General features: G+C 44.5%; 2 protein-coding genes across 2 annotated transcripts in view; both read left to right on the forward strand.

Moving 5' to 3' along the window:
- The window catches only part of LOC130531845 (uncharacterized), a 447,745-nt gene that overhangs the window by 393,905 nt on the left and 36,572 nt on the right, over nucleotides 1-17,268 (forward strand). The gene's annotated exons all lie outside the window — the stretch shown is intronic.
- On the forward strand, nucleotides 8,883-14,941 carry slitrk4 (SLIT and NTRK-like family, member 4). The gene is made up of 2 exons (XM_057044007.1): nucleotides 8,883-9,925; nucleotides 10,518-14,941. The coding sequence occupies exon 2, from the start codon at nucleotides 10,560-10,562 to the stop codon at nucleotides 13,143-13,145; it is 2,586 nt and encodes an 861-aa protein (XP_056899987.1). The 5' UTR covers nucleotides 8,883-9,925; nucleotides 10,518-10,559; the 3' UTR covers nucleotides 13,146-14,941.

Consider the following 17,268-nt stretch of genomic DNA (forward strand, 5'->3'; position numbering starts at 1 on the left):
GAGGTGCTGATCCGCATCCCTGCCGCTTCACACTCGGTTGCGAACCGTCCCAGCATTTGGAAGCATTTGGTCCCTGCTCGATGGCGCCAGAAGAACTACGTCATCCGCAAAAAGCAGCGACGAGATCTTCCGCCCACCGAACTCGCCACCCTCCACTCCCCGGCTGCGCCTAGAAATTCTGTCCATAAAAGTTATGAACAGAACCGGTGACAAAGGGCAGACCTGGCGTAGTCCAACCCTCACTGGGAACGAGTCCGACTTACAACCGGCTATCTGGACCAAACTCCTGCTCCCTTGGTACAGGGACTGGATGGCCCTTATCAAGGGACCTTCCACCCCATACTCCCGGACCACCCCCACAGGGTGCTCTTGGGGACCCGGTCATAAGCCCACAAAACACATGTGGACTGGTTGTGCAAACTCCCAACTCCCCTCAAGCACCCCAGCAAGGGTAAAGAGGTGATCCGTGGTTCCACGACCGGGGCGAAACCCGCATTGTTCCTCCTCGATCAGAGGTTCAACTATCAGTCTAATCCTCTTTTCCAGCACCCTGGCATAGACTTTCCCAGGGAGGCTGAGGAGTGTGATCCCCCTATAGTTGGAACACACCCTCTGGTCCCCCCTCTTAAAAATAGGGACCACCACCCCGGTCTGCCAGTCCAAGGGCACTGCCCCCGATGTCCATGCAATGTTGCAGAGGCGTGTCAACCAGCACAGCCATACAACATCCAGAGCCTTAAGATACCCCGGGCGGATCTCATCCACTCCCGGAGCTCCGCCGCCAGGCAGCTGTTTCACTACCTCGGCAACTTCCGCTCTGGAAATTGGATGGTCCACCTCCTGGTCATCCGACTCTGTTCCACCTTGAGGATACGTGTTGGTAGGATTGAGGAGCTCCTGGAAGTATTCCTTACAGCGCCGGATAATTGCCCCAGGAGATGTCAGCAGCTCCCCACGCACACCTAACACGGTGTCGGCGAGTTGCCGCCTGCTGCCCCTAAGGCGCCGGACAGTTTGCCAGAATCTTCTCGGAGCAGACCGAAAGTCTTCCTCCATAGCCTCACCGAACTCCTCCCATGTCCGAGTTTTTGCCTCCGCGACTGTCGCGGCCGCAACCCGCTTAGCCAACCTGTACGGGTCAGCTGCTTCCGGAGACCCACAGACCAGCCATGACCTGTAGGCCTCTTTCTTCAGCTTGACAGCTCCCCTCACCTCTGGTGTCCACCATCGGGTACGGGGATTACCGCCACAACCAGCACCAGCGGCCTTGCAGCCACAGCTCGCGACAGCCGTCTCGACAATGGCGGAGCAGAACATGGCCCATTCAGACTCGATGTCCCCTACCACCCTCGGAACATGATCAAAGCTCTGTCGGAGGTGGGGGTTGAAGACCAGCCTGACGGGTTCCTCCACCAAGCGTTCCCAACAGACCCTCACTACACGTTTGGGCCTGCCAGGTCCGTGCGGTGGCTTCCCCCCCCACCTGATCCAACTCACCACCAGGTAGTGATCAGTTGACAGCTCTGCTCCTCTCTTCACCTGAGTGTCCAAAACATATGGCCGCGGATCAGCTGACACGACTTTAAAGTCAATCATTGACCTACGGCCCAGGCTGTCATGGTGCCAAGAGCACCGATGAACAACCTTATGTTCGAACACGGTGTTAGTTATGGCCAAACTGCGACTAGCACAGAAGTCCAATAACTGAACACCACTCTGGTTCTGATCGGGCAGACCGTTCCTCCCAATCACGCCTTTCCAGGTCACGCTGTCATTGCCCACATGAGCGTTGAATTCTCCCAGTAGCACGATGGAGTCCCCACTTGGGACACTGTCCAGCGTCCGTCCTTGATCCTCCAAAAAGGGCGGGTACTCTGAACTATTGTTTGGTGCATACGCACAAAAGAACCCGTTCCCCGACCCGAAGGCGCAGGGAAGCAACCCTTTCGCTCGACCGCGAGAACCCCAACGTCGAACTAGAGAGTCTGGGGGCAAGCAAAAAGCCCACCCCTGCTTTCCGTCTCTCACCCTGAGCAACTCCAGCGTAGAAGAAAGTCCAACCCCCCTCAAGGACTTGGGTTCCTGAGCCGACGCTATGTGTGGAGGTGAGGCCGACCATATCTAATCGGTAACGCTCAACCTCCCCCACAAGCTCCAGCTCTTTCCCCGCCAGTGAGGTGACGTTCCATGTTCCAAAAGCCAATTTCCATAACCGAGGATCGGACTGCCAAGGCCCCCACCTTGGTCCACCACCCAATCCACACTGCACCGGACCCTTCATGCTCCTCCTGCAGGTGGTGGGCCCACTGGAGACGGGAGTGTCCACATAGCTGGTTCGGGCTGGGCCCGGCCGGGTCCCCATGGACGTAGGCCCGGCCACCAGGCGCTCGCCATCGAGCCCCAGCCCCAGCCCCAGGCCTGGCTCCAGGGTGGGGCCCTGGTAACCCTCCGGGCCGGGTACGCGGCTTCCCTTTTAGGTGCTCCATGATGGGTCTTGAACCATTTGTCTGACCCTTCACCTGGGACCAATCTGCCTTGGGAGACCCTACAAGACGCAAACTGCCCCGGACAGCATAGCTCCCAGGCTCATTAGGGTACGCAAACTCCTCCACCTCCATAAGGTGATGGTTCACGGAGGAGAGCAATCTTAGTGTTTTCGCTTTATGAGGAAGCGGCATCTCTCCATACGCGAACAACTGTTGCGCAGCGGCTGCCAGTGGATTACCAGGAGAGGGTGGCCATCTTCCGCACCTACTGAAGGACAAGATAACTGCGCCCAGCCACATCACCAACATGGATGAGATCCCTCTGACTTTTAACATCCCTTTGACCCACAAAGTGGAGAAAAAGGGACCAGCACGGTGGTGATACGCACAACGGGGCACGAGAAGTCGTCGTTCACTGTGGTTGTCGGCTGCCACGGAAACGGACAGAGCGCTGGATGACGGATGGCGAACACTCCTTCACAAAGACTGAGGCAGCGGCGGGCAAGTTATGCCACCATATGCGGGTGGATTGTAGACGCATGGGCTATGATACTGTCTTCATGTATTGTAAGAGCTTTCACAAAATCAACGCTGAACCAGAACCGGTCGGTGAGTCCGATTCAGATGATTAAGAAGAGGAATTTGGGATGTTGGACATTGAAATAGTGCAGTTGTTTAATTCAGATACAGAAGATGAAAACTTTGATGGTTTTGTGGCGGAAGAATGAATATTTTGTTCAATAAATGTGTTGAAACTCACTGTTTTACTTCCGTCATTTTTTACTGTATGTTTCAGCATGCGCCTAATAATACGGTGCACCTTATGTATGTTTTAAATACAGAAATAGCACCCATAACTGAGATTGCGCCTTTTAATACAGTGAGCCTTATGGTCGTGAAAATATGGTCATGTAAAATTACACAAGTATTTGTCAATCAATCAATCAATCTTTATTTATATAGCGTATTTTACAATCAAAATTGTTTTAAATTGTTTGTGTGACACACATGCTAACAAAATGCTTTAAAATGACAAGACTGTTGTGATCAACTATATAATTTTGATTTTTAGTGTTTGAAGTCTCATTGTGATGAGAATGACTCAAAATAACTGTCTTCGAGACAACATTTGTGAGAAATTACTATTTTTCATACATAGGATTATTTCCAAATCCACCTCTGAGGTGGGATCATTATAATCTTGATTTTCAGGATCAAAATCATCCGGATTTTTGACCAAAGTTCTGAAATACCCAAATGTGGCAAAAATCCAGATTTTTGGCAGGATTGGATTTAATTTGATTTGAACAGATTTGATTCAAATCTTCAGGATAAATTCTGCTTTGAAATACCTGATTTTGGATCAGATCAGAGAAAAATCCAATCCACCTGGATTGATCCTGAAGGATTATTTCTGAAATACTGGGCCCAGAAGACCTTGACAGGAAAGCCTCTCTTACCTCGCTCCTGATCTCAGAGGTGTTGGCACCAGGTGTGGTGTGGAATCATTAGGACAGGGATCCCTCTGGCACAAACATGCAAGTCTCCAACAATTATAACGACCTGCAAACGGCGAAACAATTGGTTGATTCCACAAACTACATCAATTAAAACTCATTAACCATCAGGATTGTTTAATTTGGGATTTTTTTTAATTCTGTGGAACAACAATACCTTCTTGTCAAGGACTTGGGTCAGACAACCATATTGTGATTGCGTCTGTAGCGGGTCTCAGAATGATATTGCGATGGATCAGTCTGGGGCTACACATTTATGACTGAAAATATCAAAAACTTTATATTAGACACAGGGATCTCAGCAGCACTTCTCCTAATTGGTGCACAGAGAATGTCACATTCAAACATAAAGTAGCTATTTCACTTCTGTAGATTTCCATGATGACTTGTCTCATATTCACACAATATTTTGCAATAAGAATAAATCAACCTCCAGTAATAGGCACTAAACAGACTGTGAACAATGCAAACTCCCTTCCAAGGCCTGGTTGTTCAGGCCGCATCCGCCGGCAACAATACTAATGCTAAAACAACGAACATAATTCGCATAATCGCTGATCGTGATCAAATTTCAATGTTGCACTGTGATATATTTTCATTCCTTCCCCAACTTACCTGAAAATATAATAAGCAATATATCAGTCACAGAGCTACAAAGTGGCATTTCTCTTAATTGGTGCACAGAGAATCTCACCCCTCGCACCTACCGTCTGCATCGTGCAGTTGCCACCTACTGATGACTCAGTGACAAAGCACCATATTTCAAACGCCGGTGAAGTCACATACAGTTTAACGCACAATATAGAAAAAATAATGATTTTATTTGGGGGTGGACTTATGATCAAAGAATCGAGATAGGGATAATAGAGAGATTACCAATCCAATGTAAAAAGCATAAACCAAATAAACCCAAATGCTGCCATTCATGGGAGTGAACGGCAGATTCGCATGGCGTCCCAATGCCTTCCCATGCTGCTGTAACTGCATACACGCTGATGTTAAATGAGAGCTAAATTCCAGGGCTAAAAATATGTGTGAGATGAAGAAAGGTCCAAAAACACACCCATGAGCATACTGGGGTCTTCTTAAGTTCTGTTTAATGGGAGTAACTCAACCACAGACTAGGGAACACAGTCTTTCATTCATAAGCAAGCACACCACATGGAAACTTGATTGAACATTGTAAAACGAAAACAACTAAAACCAATAATTGAATATTATAACCAAATTATAATTCTCATTAATTGAAACATATCACATAAAGAATGTAAATTTGGCATTATTATTTAATAAATATTTGCAATCATTTGCTTGGGCTAAACTACAAACTGCAAGACACAAATATGTGATTTGCAGGCTAATTATGCCATTAAAACCCTTTTACAATTGTTAATTTTGAATATTTTTATATGTTCGTTTTGGACAGAGTGGGTTTCCCTTCAGTGTTCTGGGCTAGACCGATCGAGCATCATAATTAGGAAGATCGCTCGCCAGGTGTGTGTTTCAGTCCCCAGGAGGAAAAAATGTTGCGGTGGAACGCAAGCAGAGAACAACAGGTGAGTCTGTGGGACTCCCTTGTGTGTGTGTGTGTGCACAGTGGTGCACAGGTCAGGCACTGATTATGGTTCTTTTCACTTTAAAGCATGTCAGGAGTGTTTCAGCTCCAGATTTGAGCAATGGCCCGTAGTGGATTAATGCGACTTTTTCAATGCATGAGCAAGACTTGGAGGATCAGGGGAACTGAACTGGACTGGATTCACTGGTGGTATCGGCACCTCCCTTTATGCTGGATGGATAAAACAATAGTTTACTGCATTTTATAGTGATCTTTACCATCTAAGATTCGGGTTAACCCTAACCCTAACCCTTTGACTCTTAACAATAAAAAAAGAGAATTGGTTTTAGCTTTTTGATGTATTTTGAAAGCATTGGTGTGGCCAGGGAACCCAAACCTGTTCAAATTATATTTCACAGTTTAAAACGGGAGAATAAATGAATTGTAGAAGAAGTAAATACTCAGAGTAGTAAACCAGTGGCAACATGGAAGATGGACAACTGGCGTGGTTAACAGAGACATTAGCTGCTCAGATATACCTAAGAATGAATTCCTGATCAGGGTCAAGCAAGACCCTGCTCTACCCAGAAAATACACCACTGCAATGGCTCAGAGGAGTCTTCCAAGAGAACCCAAGCCTGCAACGCATACTCTAAGGCTGCCAGCGACCTTTGACACAGGAATGTTTTTGGTGGCATCCTAACAAAGTCTTGCATAAGATGGCTGTCATCCTGGAGACACGCAGGGCGGATGCTAAAATGGCTAACACAATAATGTCGCAGATGTCAATCCAGTTCGTCAGGACAGGGGCAGGATCCAGAAAGCTCATCTCCAGGGCTTCGCTCCTCTCTCTTGCTTCTAGTTGGAGAATGCCAACTGACCTATACCATCAAGTGAAAAATCCCTCAAAGACCTGTGGCTAGCCTAAGTTAGAGGGAATAAATTGAATCCCGCTAATGAATGAGGTCTTTGTGTGTGTGTAAATATTGTTGTGTTCTTCACCTGCAATAATGTACCAAGCTTGCAACCTGCTGGAAGCCCGACATTTGAAAGGAAACAATGCATATTCATCCTTCCTTCCTTCACATAAAGTTAATGGCCCCCTGCTGCTCAGTGACCACCACACCATATGGGTGAGTAGTCTAGGTCACTGCCTTCACCTCAGCACATTTCTTTACTTTCACTCATTTTCAGCCTTTTTTAACCAACTTTCTCCATCCTTCTTATTCCTGTCTTCATTTCTTACATTTGTGCTGTTACAAAGACATTTACTTCCATCCCTGTTTTCTTCTGATTGAAATTGTATCCGTCTCTGCTTTGATTTTGTTGTTTGGCTTGTTGATTTGGAAAAGTTTTCAAATTAAAAACTAAAAATTAACTGAAAAATGGAAGTTTGTACTTTAAAAAATTTCATTTCTTTTTTTTATTACATATTTTATTCTTTTCATAATGACAGGGGATATTTCACGCACACACACACACACACACACACACACACACACACACTAAGCAATACAAACACACAATAACACTAACCCCTACAAACACAGGAAAGAATTGTCTGGAAGGTGTGACACTTCAGGCCCTGCAGACCAATTAAAATTGTAAATTTTAATCCTACAAATAGGATTATGGTGCAACAGAATGAATATTTAATTTGGTTTTGCTGTATTTTTGTACAGGCAGTGTGTCTGAGATGCTCCGTCCTGTGTCTCAAAGCCAGGGAGAGACAGAAGCAGAGGTGCTGGCAAACTACATACTTGATACACATACAGACTCTGCTGTTCTCTCTGCATCCCACAGGAGCTTTGCAGCCAGTGAGGAATCACATCCAAAACTATCAAATTTCAACACACACACATACACGCGCACACGCACGTGCAAACCAACAAACAAATTAAATGTGAGTGAACAGACGACAGAGGATTATTCATGGAAGATGAACTTTGACCATTTGTTACCTCAATAAATGACATGTGCACATTTGCTGTATTTAGTGGATGTAAAGTGCAGAATTTGATGAAACAGATGAAATAGCAGAAATAAGTATGCACTTTATGAGACAGTAATGCTGTACTTGTAGAGTTCTAACTTTCATTTAATACACAATTTAATACAATTTGGATTGTAACAGACACTGTATAAATAAAGATTGATTGAATATTACAAAGACTGTGGTAATGAGGCACAACTGTGTCATGTAGCATAAGAAAGGTAGACAAGTGTTCTCACTCTTTTGTGTCAATCAACTTTTTGAATTAAGAATAAACAAACACATGAAGGCGATGGGAGATCAGGCTGGGGAAGTGGTTGGAGCTTGGTGTGGGCTTGAACCTTCAGAGTGCTGCTGAGGTACCCTTGAGCAAGGTACCGAACGCTCAAATGTTCACATAGGGCCTGGGACTAGCTGGTGACTCCTCCAGGATGGGACATGCCTTTGCCTGTTTAAAGCTTGAATGGACTCCAGTCTCCTCCACATTCCCTATGTAAGGGTTGAAGTGGTCAAGAAAAAGAAAAAAAGTATAAAAGGAAATGTCATACAACTAATAAAAAATTGAATGTACCTTCATTTAAGGTGTTCTCTCTCACACCAGGGTGCAGCATCACCTCCAGTAAAGAACTGGGAATAGCAGTTAGGCTGAATGTCTGTGTAGATTCTCAATCATCCAGGTCATTGTATCCAAGGTAGTTTTCCATGTCAACTGGACTGGGTTTCTTCTCTTGAAGACGTTTCGCCTTCTATCCAGAAAGCTGTTAGGCTGAAGTGTCTGTCTCTTCATGATTTATTTTTATTTAGTTGCTGCTTTTATACTTCAGTGTAGGTAACCCTAGTGATGTCCCCAGATTGCCCCAGATTCAATTGCACCCTTTTAACGAGTCCGATTGTTCCAATTCATGGTATTTGGATTAAATCAGGGACAGTTAGAAGAGCAGCAGTTACCTCTTGTCAGACAGGCTTGGGAGGTCGGTCGTGTTTTAGAGACATGCAGGACGGCCAGGCAGCAGATCAACACCTGTCCTCATGCAGAAATGCCCCCACTCGCATTTCTCACCACCTTTCCACTACAGTGTTGTCTGTCTGTCGACCTGTCTGCCCGTCCACATGTGTGTCTGTATTAGTACTGTTGTTAGACTAATAATAGGAATGATGATGATGGTGTCAACAGAAAACAGACTGAAGATTTTTTTTCTGTTTCAGTTAGAATCAAAATCGTTTGCCATCCGTCCCCCTCTCTCTCCCTCTCATCTGTATCTCTCCTCCCTCCCTCCCCCTCTCTCATCTCTATCTCCTCCATGCCGCTCTCTCCCTCCCTCTCACATCTCTGTTTCCTCCCCGACTCTTTCTCTCTCTCGCTTCTCCCGCAGTCTGCTCTTTTATCCGTGTGGGAAGTGCGACTGAATGCGGCTGTAGAAAGAAGAGCTCGTTACTGCACTGTTCCTTCTGACAGGAATGACACACCACGTCTTTCCTCCCCCCACCCTCAGATGGATGTTTTAAAGGAGGGAAATCCCCTATTTCCTTCTGTTTTCCCAAAGAGCAGTATTCCTAGCCAGCTTGCGTCACAGCGGATTGAAGGACTGAATTATTTATATTTTATTTTTGAGCTTTGTGTGGTCTGCTTTCTTTCTGTTGCAGGACTGAGAGATCGTTCCTCTCATTGTTCAGTGATCTCCATGTAGAAGAAGGATGAAGACCCTTAATCTGTTGCACCTCTGTAACAGTCTGAATCCTTTGGCTGCTTTGCGGTATTCGCCGTTCGTCTTAGAGTCACGTTTTATTGACATGGTTGTTGATTTTTGAATTCAAATAAGAAAATGCTCTCCTCTGCTTTCTTTTGATCTTTGCTGTTTGGAAAATCCTTAGCATGACTGACTTCTTTTCTGGTGCCACCATTCCTCTTGCGTCCTTTTTTCACGCCTTTTTTGAGTCCCTGGACACATTGTAAGATTGCCTCCCCACCCCCTCCTTTCTTCTTTTCTCTTCATCCCTCGATCTCCCCTGTAACCAAATGCACGCTCTACCATGGAGGTAGTACACCCACCCTGGGGTACGAATGAGCAGTGGGGCGATATTTCAAAGCAAGGGGAGCCCGTCAGTAAGCGACGCATCGGCTGAACCCCCCCTCCTTTTTCCTCCATCTCCACTGCACGCTCTCCCGGCTCCATCCACCATCCTCTTTCTTCCTTTCCCCACTGAGGTTGACATACAGGAGCTCGAATGGGAATAAAGAGCCAGAAGCAGCCGTGTTGCACCTCGAAACTGCTTCACTTAGTGTGGAAGAACGTTTGCACGCATCCATGTCTCACCGACCCCTCTGTGCGTCTCGGGGGGGGGGGGTGCGCATTGATTACCTCTGCAGCTGTGGGTGAGTTCAGCGTTTCTTTCCTATTGGATTGACATATCTATTTTGTCCCTTCTTAATTGATTTGAGGATTATCTGTAACTATAAAATGCACCCGTTACTGTGAGCTCAGTCCCAGATCTCCGCCACGAAAGTGGCTTCAAATGAAACCTCTTAAAAAAGCAGCACTGCAGCTGTTTGACTCAATTATATGAATATGCTGGGAGAGGAAAAGCGAACACAATCACTGCTGCTGCTGCTGCTGCTGCTGCTGCCTTAGACATTTTCTGGTAGGGGGATGTCTGAATTAGATAGAGAAGGTGCAGCCGTCTGCTGCCTTGTGTACATTTTGCCTGCAGTATTAAGTCTGCATCAAGCTTTTGGTGCTAATCAGTGTGGTGAATCATTTGGTCAAAGTTGCGCACTGCAATGATGCCTATAAAATGCAACTTGTTTGAAAAAATGTCTCAGCGGCATACAACTTGGATTCTCTTTACTGTAAGAATTTTAACAGAAGTGACAAATGAATATGACATATTTGAATGTGAGTGAAATAAGAAGTATATGTGTCTGTGATCAATGGTAAATGTGTGCATGCCCTTTTTTTTCTTCAAAGGTTGGTAAATGGTTTTCTGGTGGAGGATTTCTAACTGACAAGATGCTGTTCATACTTCTGTGGGTTGCTTTTTCTTCTTCCATCCCTGGCTCCTTGTCCTCGTCCCTCTCCTCCCCATCCATGCTGGATGAACCTCAGATGGTTGAGCCGTCACCATCAGCCCTAATGGCTGAAACCTGCAGCGCCTGCTCCTGCATGTCAGTGGAGAATGTGCTCTATGTCAACTGTGAGAAGATCACAGTGTACCGGCCCACGCAGCTTATCCCACCAGTATCATCACTGTACCACCTGAACTTTCAGAACAACTTACTAATCATCCTCTATCCAAACTCATTCCTCAACTATAGCCATGCTGTATCACTGCAGCTGGGGAACAACAAGCTGCAGAACATAGAGGGCGGAGCTTTCATGGGGATGAGCGCATTGAAACAATTGCACCTGAACAATAATGAACTGAAGGTGCTCCGAGCAGACACTTTCCAAGGTATAGAAAACCTGGAATACCTTCAGGCCGACTATAACTTGATCAAAACAATTGAAAAGGGAGCATTTAACAAACTACACAAGTTGAAAGTGGTGATCCTAAATGATAATCTTATACAGATACTTCCCGATAATATATTTCGCTTTGCCTCACTGACACACTTGGATATCAGAGGGAACAGGATCCAGAGGCTTCCTTATTTGGGAGTACTGGAGCATATTGGGAGGATTGTAGAGCTGCAGCTGGATGACAACCCTTGGAATTGTACTTGTGATTTAGCTCCTCTTAAGACATGGCTTGAAAACATGCCCTATAACATTTTTATAGGTGAGGCAATATGTGAAACACCAACTGATTTATATGGAAGACTTCTGAAGGAAACTAACAAGCAGGAGCTTTGTCCCATGGGCACAGGAAGTGACTTTGATGTGAAGATGCCACCCATGCTGCCTGATAACAATCAGACACCCTCCAAAATGACACCAAGCCCAGCAGTGCCCATGACCACAAAAGCACCCAAATCTACAGATTCAAAAGTTTATGGAAATGGCATTGTTGCTGGCTTACCACCATTAGGACGAAACAGCCAAATTGTTTCCTTTCAGAATCCTCAACTTGTGTGTCCGCAGCCCTGCATTTGCAAATCCCAACCATCGGATTTTGGAATCAGTGTCAATTGTCAGAAAAGGAACATTAGAAATTTAGCTGAGCTCATTCCCAGGCCCCCAAATGCCAAGAAACTTCATCTGAGTGAGAATAACATCATTGACATGAGCCCAGTTGACTTTCAAGGTTTTGAGGGTTTAGACTTCCTACATCTTGGAAGCAATCAAATAGTTACGGTCCAAAAGGGTGCATTTGCAAACCTCACTAACCTAAGGAGACTCTATTTAAATGGAAACCAAATTGAACAGTTACACCCTGAAATGTTCATAGGTCTCTCAAACTTGCAATACCTCTATCTGGAATACAATGCCATCAAAGAAATTCTTGCTGGCACATTTGACTCTATGCCAAATCTTCAGCTCCTCTATCTCAACAACAATGTTTTGCGAAGCCTTCCTGCATACATCTTTGCTGGTGTCTCTTTAGCAAGACTCAGTCTTAAAAATAACCATTTCATGACTCTGCCTGTCAGTGGAGTCTTGGACCAGTTGCATTCCCTAACCCAGATAGACCTTGAGGGGAATCCTTGGGAGTGCTCCTGCGATCTTGTTGCTTTAAAGCTCTGGCTAGAGAAGCTGAAAGATGGTGTAGCTGCCAAAGAGGTAAAATGTGCATCTCCTGCCCAGTTTTCCAACACAGAATTGCGCCTCTCGAAGAATGAGATCATATGTCCCAAGCTTGTGGCAAGGCCTCCATTCATTTTGACGAGCGCGACCCCTACTCTGACCTCTGTGTCAGCTGCTGGAGTTGGTAAAGCAACACCAGGAGGGCCTGTGCCTCTATCGATCATGATCCTCAGCATCCTTGTGGTGCTCATCCTTACAGTGTTTGTGGCTTTCTGCCTACTTGTTTTTGTGTTGAGACGGAATAAGAAACCAGTTGGAAGACAAGAGGGTCTTGGAAATCCAGAGTGTGGCTCTATGTCCCTACAGCTTCACAGACAAAACAATAAATCTGCAAAGAAAGGCTTTCTTCCAGGGAATGACTTGGGAGGAGAGCCATTCATCCCCCAGACCATCGAACACATTAGGAAGAGCCATACTTGTGGAATTGGACGTTCTTCTGATATTGACTCTGAGTTTAAGTTTGCAGACCCACATAGGCAAAAGATCATTCTGCGAAACAGTGCTGAAAAGGACAAGGAAATGCTGTCAACTCTGGAGCGCAACAAACGCCTCAGCACCATCGATGAACTGGAAGAATTCCTGCCCCACCGAGAGCCCAACATGTTCATCCAGAGCTTCCTGGACAGCAAACGGGATTTTAAGACCACGGGGATGAGTGGTTATGAGATCCACTACCCCGAGAAATCTACACTAGACAGAAAGATAAAGAAGCCCTCACTCAAAGGTGGGAACCATAGTAGGATCATGGTCGAGCAGAGAAAAAGTGAGTATTACGAACTGAAAGCCAAGCTGCAGGGAACACCTGACTACCTTCAGGTGCTGGAGGAGCAGACTGCACTCAGCAAAATATAGGGACTGTGTTTGATTTACACACTCTCAGAGATATTGATCTTTTCACTCAGTAATGATTTGCTCAGGCCAGTGAAATTCAAAAGAGTTACTGGTTCAAACCACTTCTATGTGAGAATTGAAACATGTTCAGCACAGAGAAGGAAATGATGAAGTTGTGACAGTTAGAATGTTTAATCAGCCACAAAATAGTTGTCAGATTAATTAAGGAGATTGAGGCTGTTTTTATTAGGCATTGAACACAATCAGTATACAGTAGTTTTTAAACTTTCTGGCAATGCTACTAGGGCAAGAACCTGCAAAGTTATAGCCAGCTCCTGTACGTGTCAGAACACACAAACACACACCATTAACACACACACAATCTCCAGCTTTTGTCTGTATCTGCAACCGCTCATATAGCAAAAAGAAAAGTGCCTTCTGGAAACCAAATGAAAGACCAATGAAGAGACAGGCAAAATGGCTCCACACAACAAAAAAGCTCTTAGAATTAGTGTGGCTCTATTTCACATGAAAACTCCTTTTGGACTCTCATCCATTTATCAACCTTGCCCTTCAAGGCGACCAGACAGTCACGGTACTTCTGCTGATATTCACATGGGTTCTTCTTTCTCGGGTTTTCCCTCCTTTGTTTTTTCCAAACATGTCAGAGAAAGCTTGACAACAGAAGTAAAAATGAAACAGATGGACATTGTTTTATAATTTTATGGAGCAAATGACCACAAATGATGACTCTTTTATTTATTTATTTGTTTGTTTAGCATTGTGGGAATATGATTTTCTTTTGGTCTGTGGACTGACACTGGTGTCAGGAGGCCTCTTGTTCCCACCAGGGAAATGGAGGCACAGCTGAACAAGTTTTCCATGTGGAATGCTTTTGTGACCTGTCTGTTTAATGTAAAGAGCCATGTTGAATATAGTGTTTTCTAAATGGTCTTTCTCTTTTTAAAACGCTACTTAACAAAATGTTGTAATGCTTTGCGGGGAGATCTTAAAGGCACACACACTCACAACCACAGACAGAGTTTCTAAACAATGAAAATGCTGAACATATAATAATACAAAGGTGCTTGCCATGTAAGCGTAACCTGGAATTTATTTTATAAGTCCTACATTATTTGTATCTGTACGGCTGATTTGTTAATGATCCAGAAGTGGCAAAGCCTTGCACACACATGCTGTACCCTCAAACAAACAAGCCGAGAAGAATTGGTCTGTGATTCAGCCCCTGGTGTCAACAGTGTACAGAAGTAACAAAACTCATTATTTTTCTATGCAGGACTATTTCGAGAATTCTTGATATCATCTAAAAATGATAACAGAGTGGAACGGACTTGCTAGTGTATGCCACCAGGGCAACCCCCCCACACACTCCCCTTTTCTCAACTTACCCCACTATGACCTGTTTCTGTTAGCCTGCCAGAGCCTGTGAAATTTCATTCCTATTCTTGTACCTCTGCAGTAAGTTTATTATTAACCTGCAAATAAATGTGCATTAAACTTGATATGGTTCTTGAACCGAAGCTCCACTTTTTATTATAGCCCCAGGCATAATTCTATCATAAAATGTGCAATATCACTTAAATTCTCAGTTATAATGGCTTTGAGCAAATTTTGTTTGATTTATTTACTTTGAAGTTTTATTGTTACAGTTCTGTTCGAGAATATTTTGATCAAGCTGAATCTGTCTGGACCTTATTTAAAAACGTTATTGTTACATTAAATTTATGAGTGTTTATGGACAAATAAATATAATGTACCCTGGAAATATAATAAATCGAGTTTTTATGGTCTATTTAGCCCTGCTCATTGGTTGGCTTTCTTTCATCTTGCTTTTCATGTTGGATTGTCTGTCAGTTCAGTGTTGGACTTATTCCAGTGTGAATGTGGAAAGAGCCTTGAAGCATCATCTTCTGTATGTTAGCTCCAGCAAAGCTATATGGTATTAAACATAAACCTAATAACCTATTTTAAAGCTTAGGGTTAGGGTTAGGACTCCTTATTCACCAACTTTAAATTTAAGATAAAATCACACATTATATGCGGACAAAGATAACTGTTGTCTAATAAATGTCTAATACTAAAGAATCTGCCAATAAATGTTATGAAGTATGTTATTACGTATCAACTAAAGTTACTGTTATTACAGATATAAGAAGGTTGACCAAAATACCAACTGAAAGCTTTTAGGTAATGTCCAAATCTTCTTAAATCCAAAACTGTGAGCTCTGCTCTCCCCATTGAACAGGTCAGTGTATAATTAATGTAAAAAGTCCCGAATCCCATAGTGGATCCTCACACATACTGGGTGCTATTCTCGGGCAGTTTGACTCTTGTTGACTGTTTTTTGGCCCAAACTTGTGTCTCATAGGTGTCCTAAACAAACCTGCCAATAAATGTCAGTTGAGCAGCCATGACCTCTGCTTTTGGTGTTAAAAATTCCGATATTTATGTTAATCTAAACCAAAGTAAGAAAGTATGAGTCATGCGGGCACTAGCGAATTGTCCTCAATAATTATGAATACCCATGGCAGTTGGGAACTAAAAAGGGAATGCAAGTCTGATACGTCCGCCCCCTCCATGTCCCCAACTGTCTCCTCTCTATTCATTCTCTGCCACGTTTGCCGAACACGGCAAACACAACTGCGAAACAGGTCGGACTGGCAGCAAGGTAGCTAAGGACGACCTGTTACTATAATAATGTTGCTGCAACTTTCAAGGGTGGGCGTGGGGGGTGAGAAGAAGGAGTAAAGTCAGGCTGAGGTGCACATATGTGGGTATGAAAGTGTGCTTGTTCATATATGTTGTGGTTGTAAGCAGAATGACCTAAGCTGTGAGCTCAGAGATCTGTAAGTAGCCCTAGAGGGCTGTCACTTTTTACCACCTTTTAGTACCAAAGACGGGCAAAGAAGAAACTCTGACAACAGACATGAGACACATTTGTTTTGAGATACATTTGCTACATTTAAGTCTCTGTTATGTGTTATGTTGTCTGTTTAAAGTGCCGTTTCATTGAGACTCTGTGAGAAGGATTGTTTTCTATCATTCATTCTCTTAAATATTTGATTTTCAGAACACAAAAACACACACACACACACTCTCTCTCTCTCTCTGTCTCAAAGCAGACATAGTGCACAGCCTCATGTGAAGAAGACCTCCATGAGGAAGACCATGAGTTACATCATTAGTCGCTTCAAGTGGACAAAATCCTGCAGAGGTTCTCTGTTACTGGGACACATTTATTGGGATTTGGGGACATGTTCAGGACAGGGTTGCTCGAACACTCATACATTAAATCAGCATCCCTCCTGTCCAGCAACGCAGCGGCAGGACACTTGATGCTAACAGAACGTCTTGTTCAGTGTAGACAAACACCGTTTCAGACTCCTGAGGTTACAGTCAGGACAATTCTTTATTAATATGCACTTCTAAAACATCGATGCAAAGGAAACGAGGGTTGTGCTCATATACAGATCATATCTGTTGACGGTTCTAATGAGTGCTGTCTTGCTTCACACCATGTCACAAAAACTCCCAAACAACATATTAAACCGACGAACAGATCAGTTTCAGTCCAGGATCGAATTTGATTTATTTTCCTCTCCTATTTGTTGGTGTAGGCTCTTGGTTAGGCTTCACTATTATTTTGTTCTACTCCCAAATCCTCCAGTGTGTGTCGTCAGCTTGCTGTGGAGCTGCAGCTCGGGGGATCCAGTGATTCTTGCTTCCCAGTCCCCCACAGTCTCCATGGCAAGTGTCCTTTGGCAAGATGCTGGTCCCAGAATAGCTGCTGAAGCACATTCTTTGGTTCATGCACATTCGTCGGAATGTGCATGAACGGCTGTTCCTAATGACAATGTGAGGCCATCTCTGCCAACTGGATACAGGTGTGTGTGTGTGTGTGTGTGTGGTGTGTGTGTGTGTGGTGTGTGTGTGTGTGTGTGTGTGTGTGTGTGTGTGTGTGAGACACTCCAGCAGACAGCCCAGGACATCACCGGCTCTGTGGATCAGCCTGTGCAGTCCAAGATCACAGATCACAGCTGTATACGCCTGAACATTAAAGGGCTGGAAACAAAAGCTTCACTGTCCAGTTTGTCTCTCTTCATTTCTTTGATTAATTCAACTG

This window comes from Takifugu flavidus, chromosome 9, assembly GCF_003711565.1.
Source record: "Takifugu flavidus isolate HTHZ2018 chromosome 9, ASM371156v2, whole genome shotgun sequence".
NCBI classification, from domain to species: domain Eukaryota; kingdom Metazoa; phylum Chordata; class Actinopteri; order Tetraodontiformes; family Tetraodontidae; genus Takifugu; species Takifugu flavidus.

Coding starts and splice junctions, on each gene's coding strand:
- slitrk4 (XM_057044007.1), top strand. CDS start 10,560: ATGCTGTTCATACTTCTGTGGGTTGCTTTTTCTTCTTCCATCCCTGGC.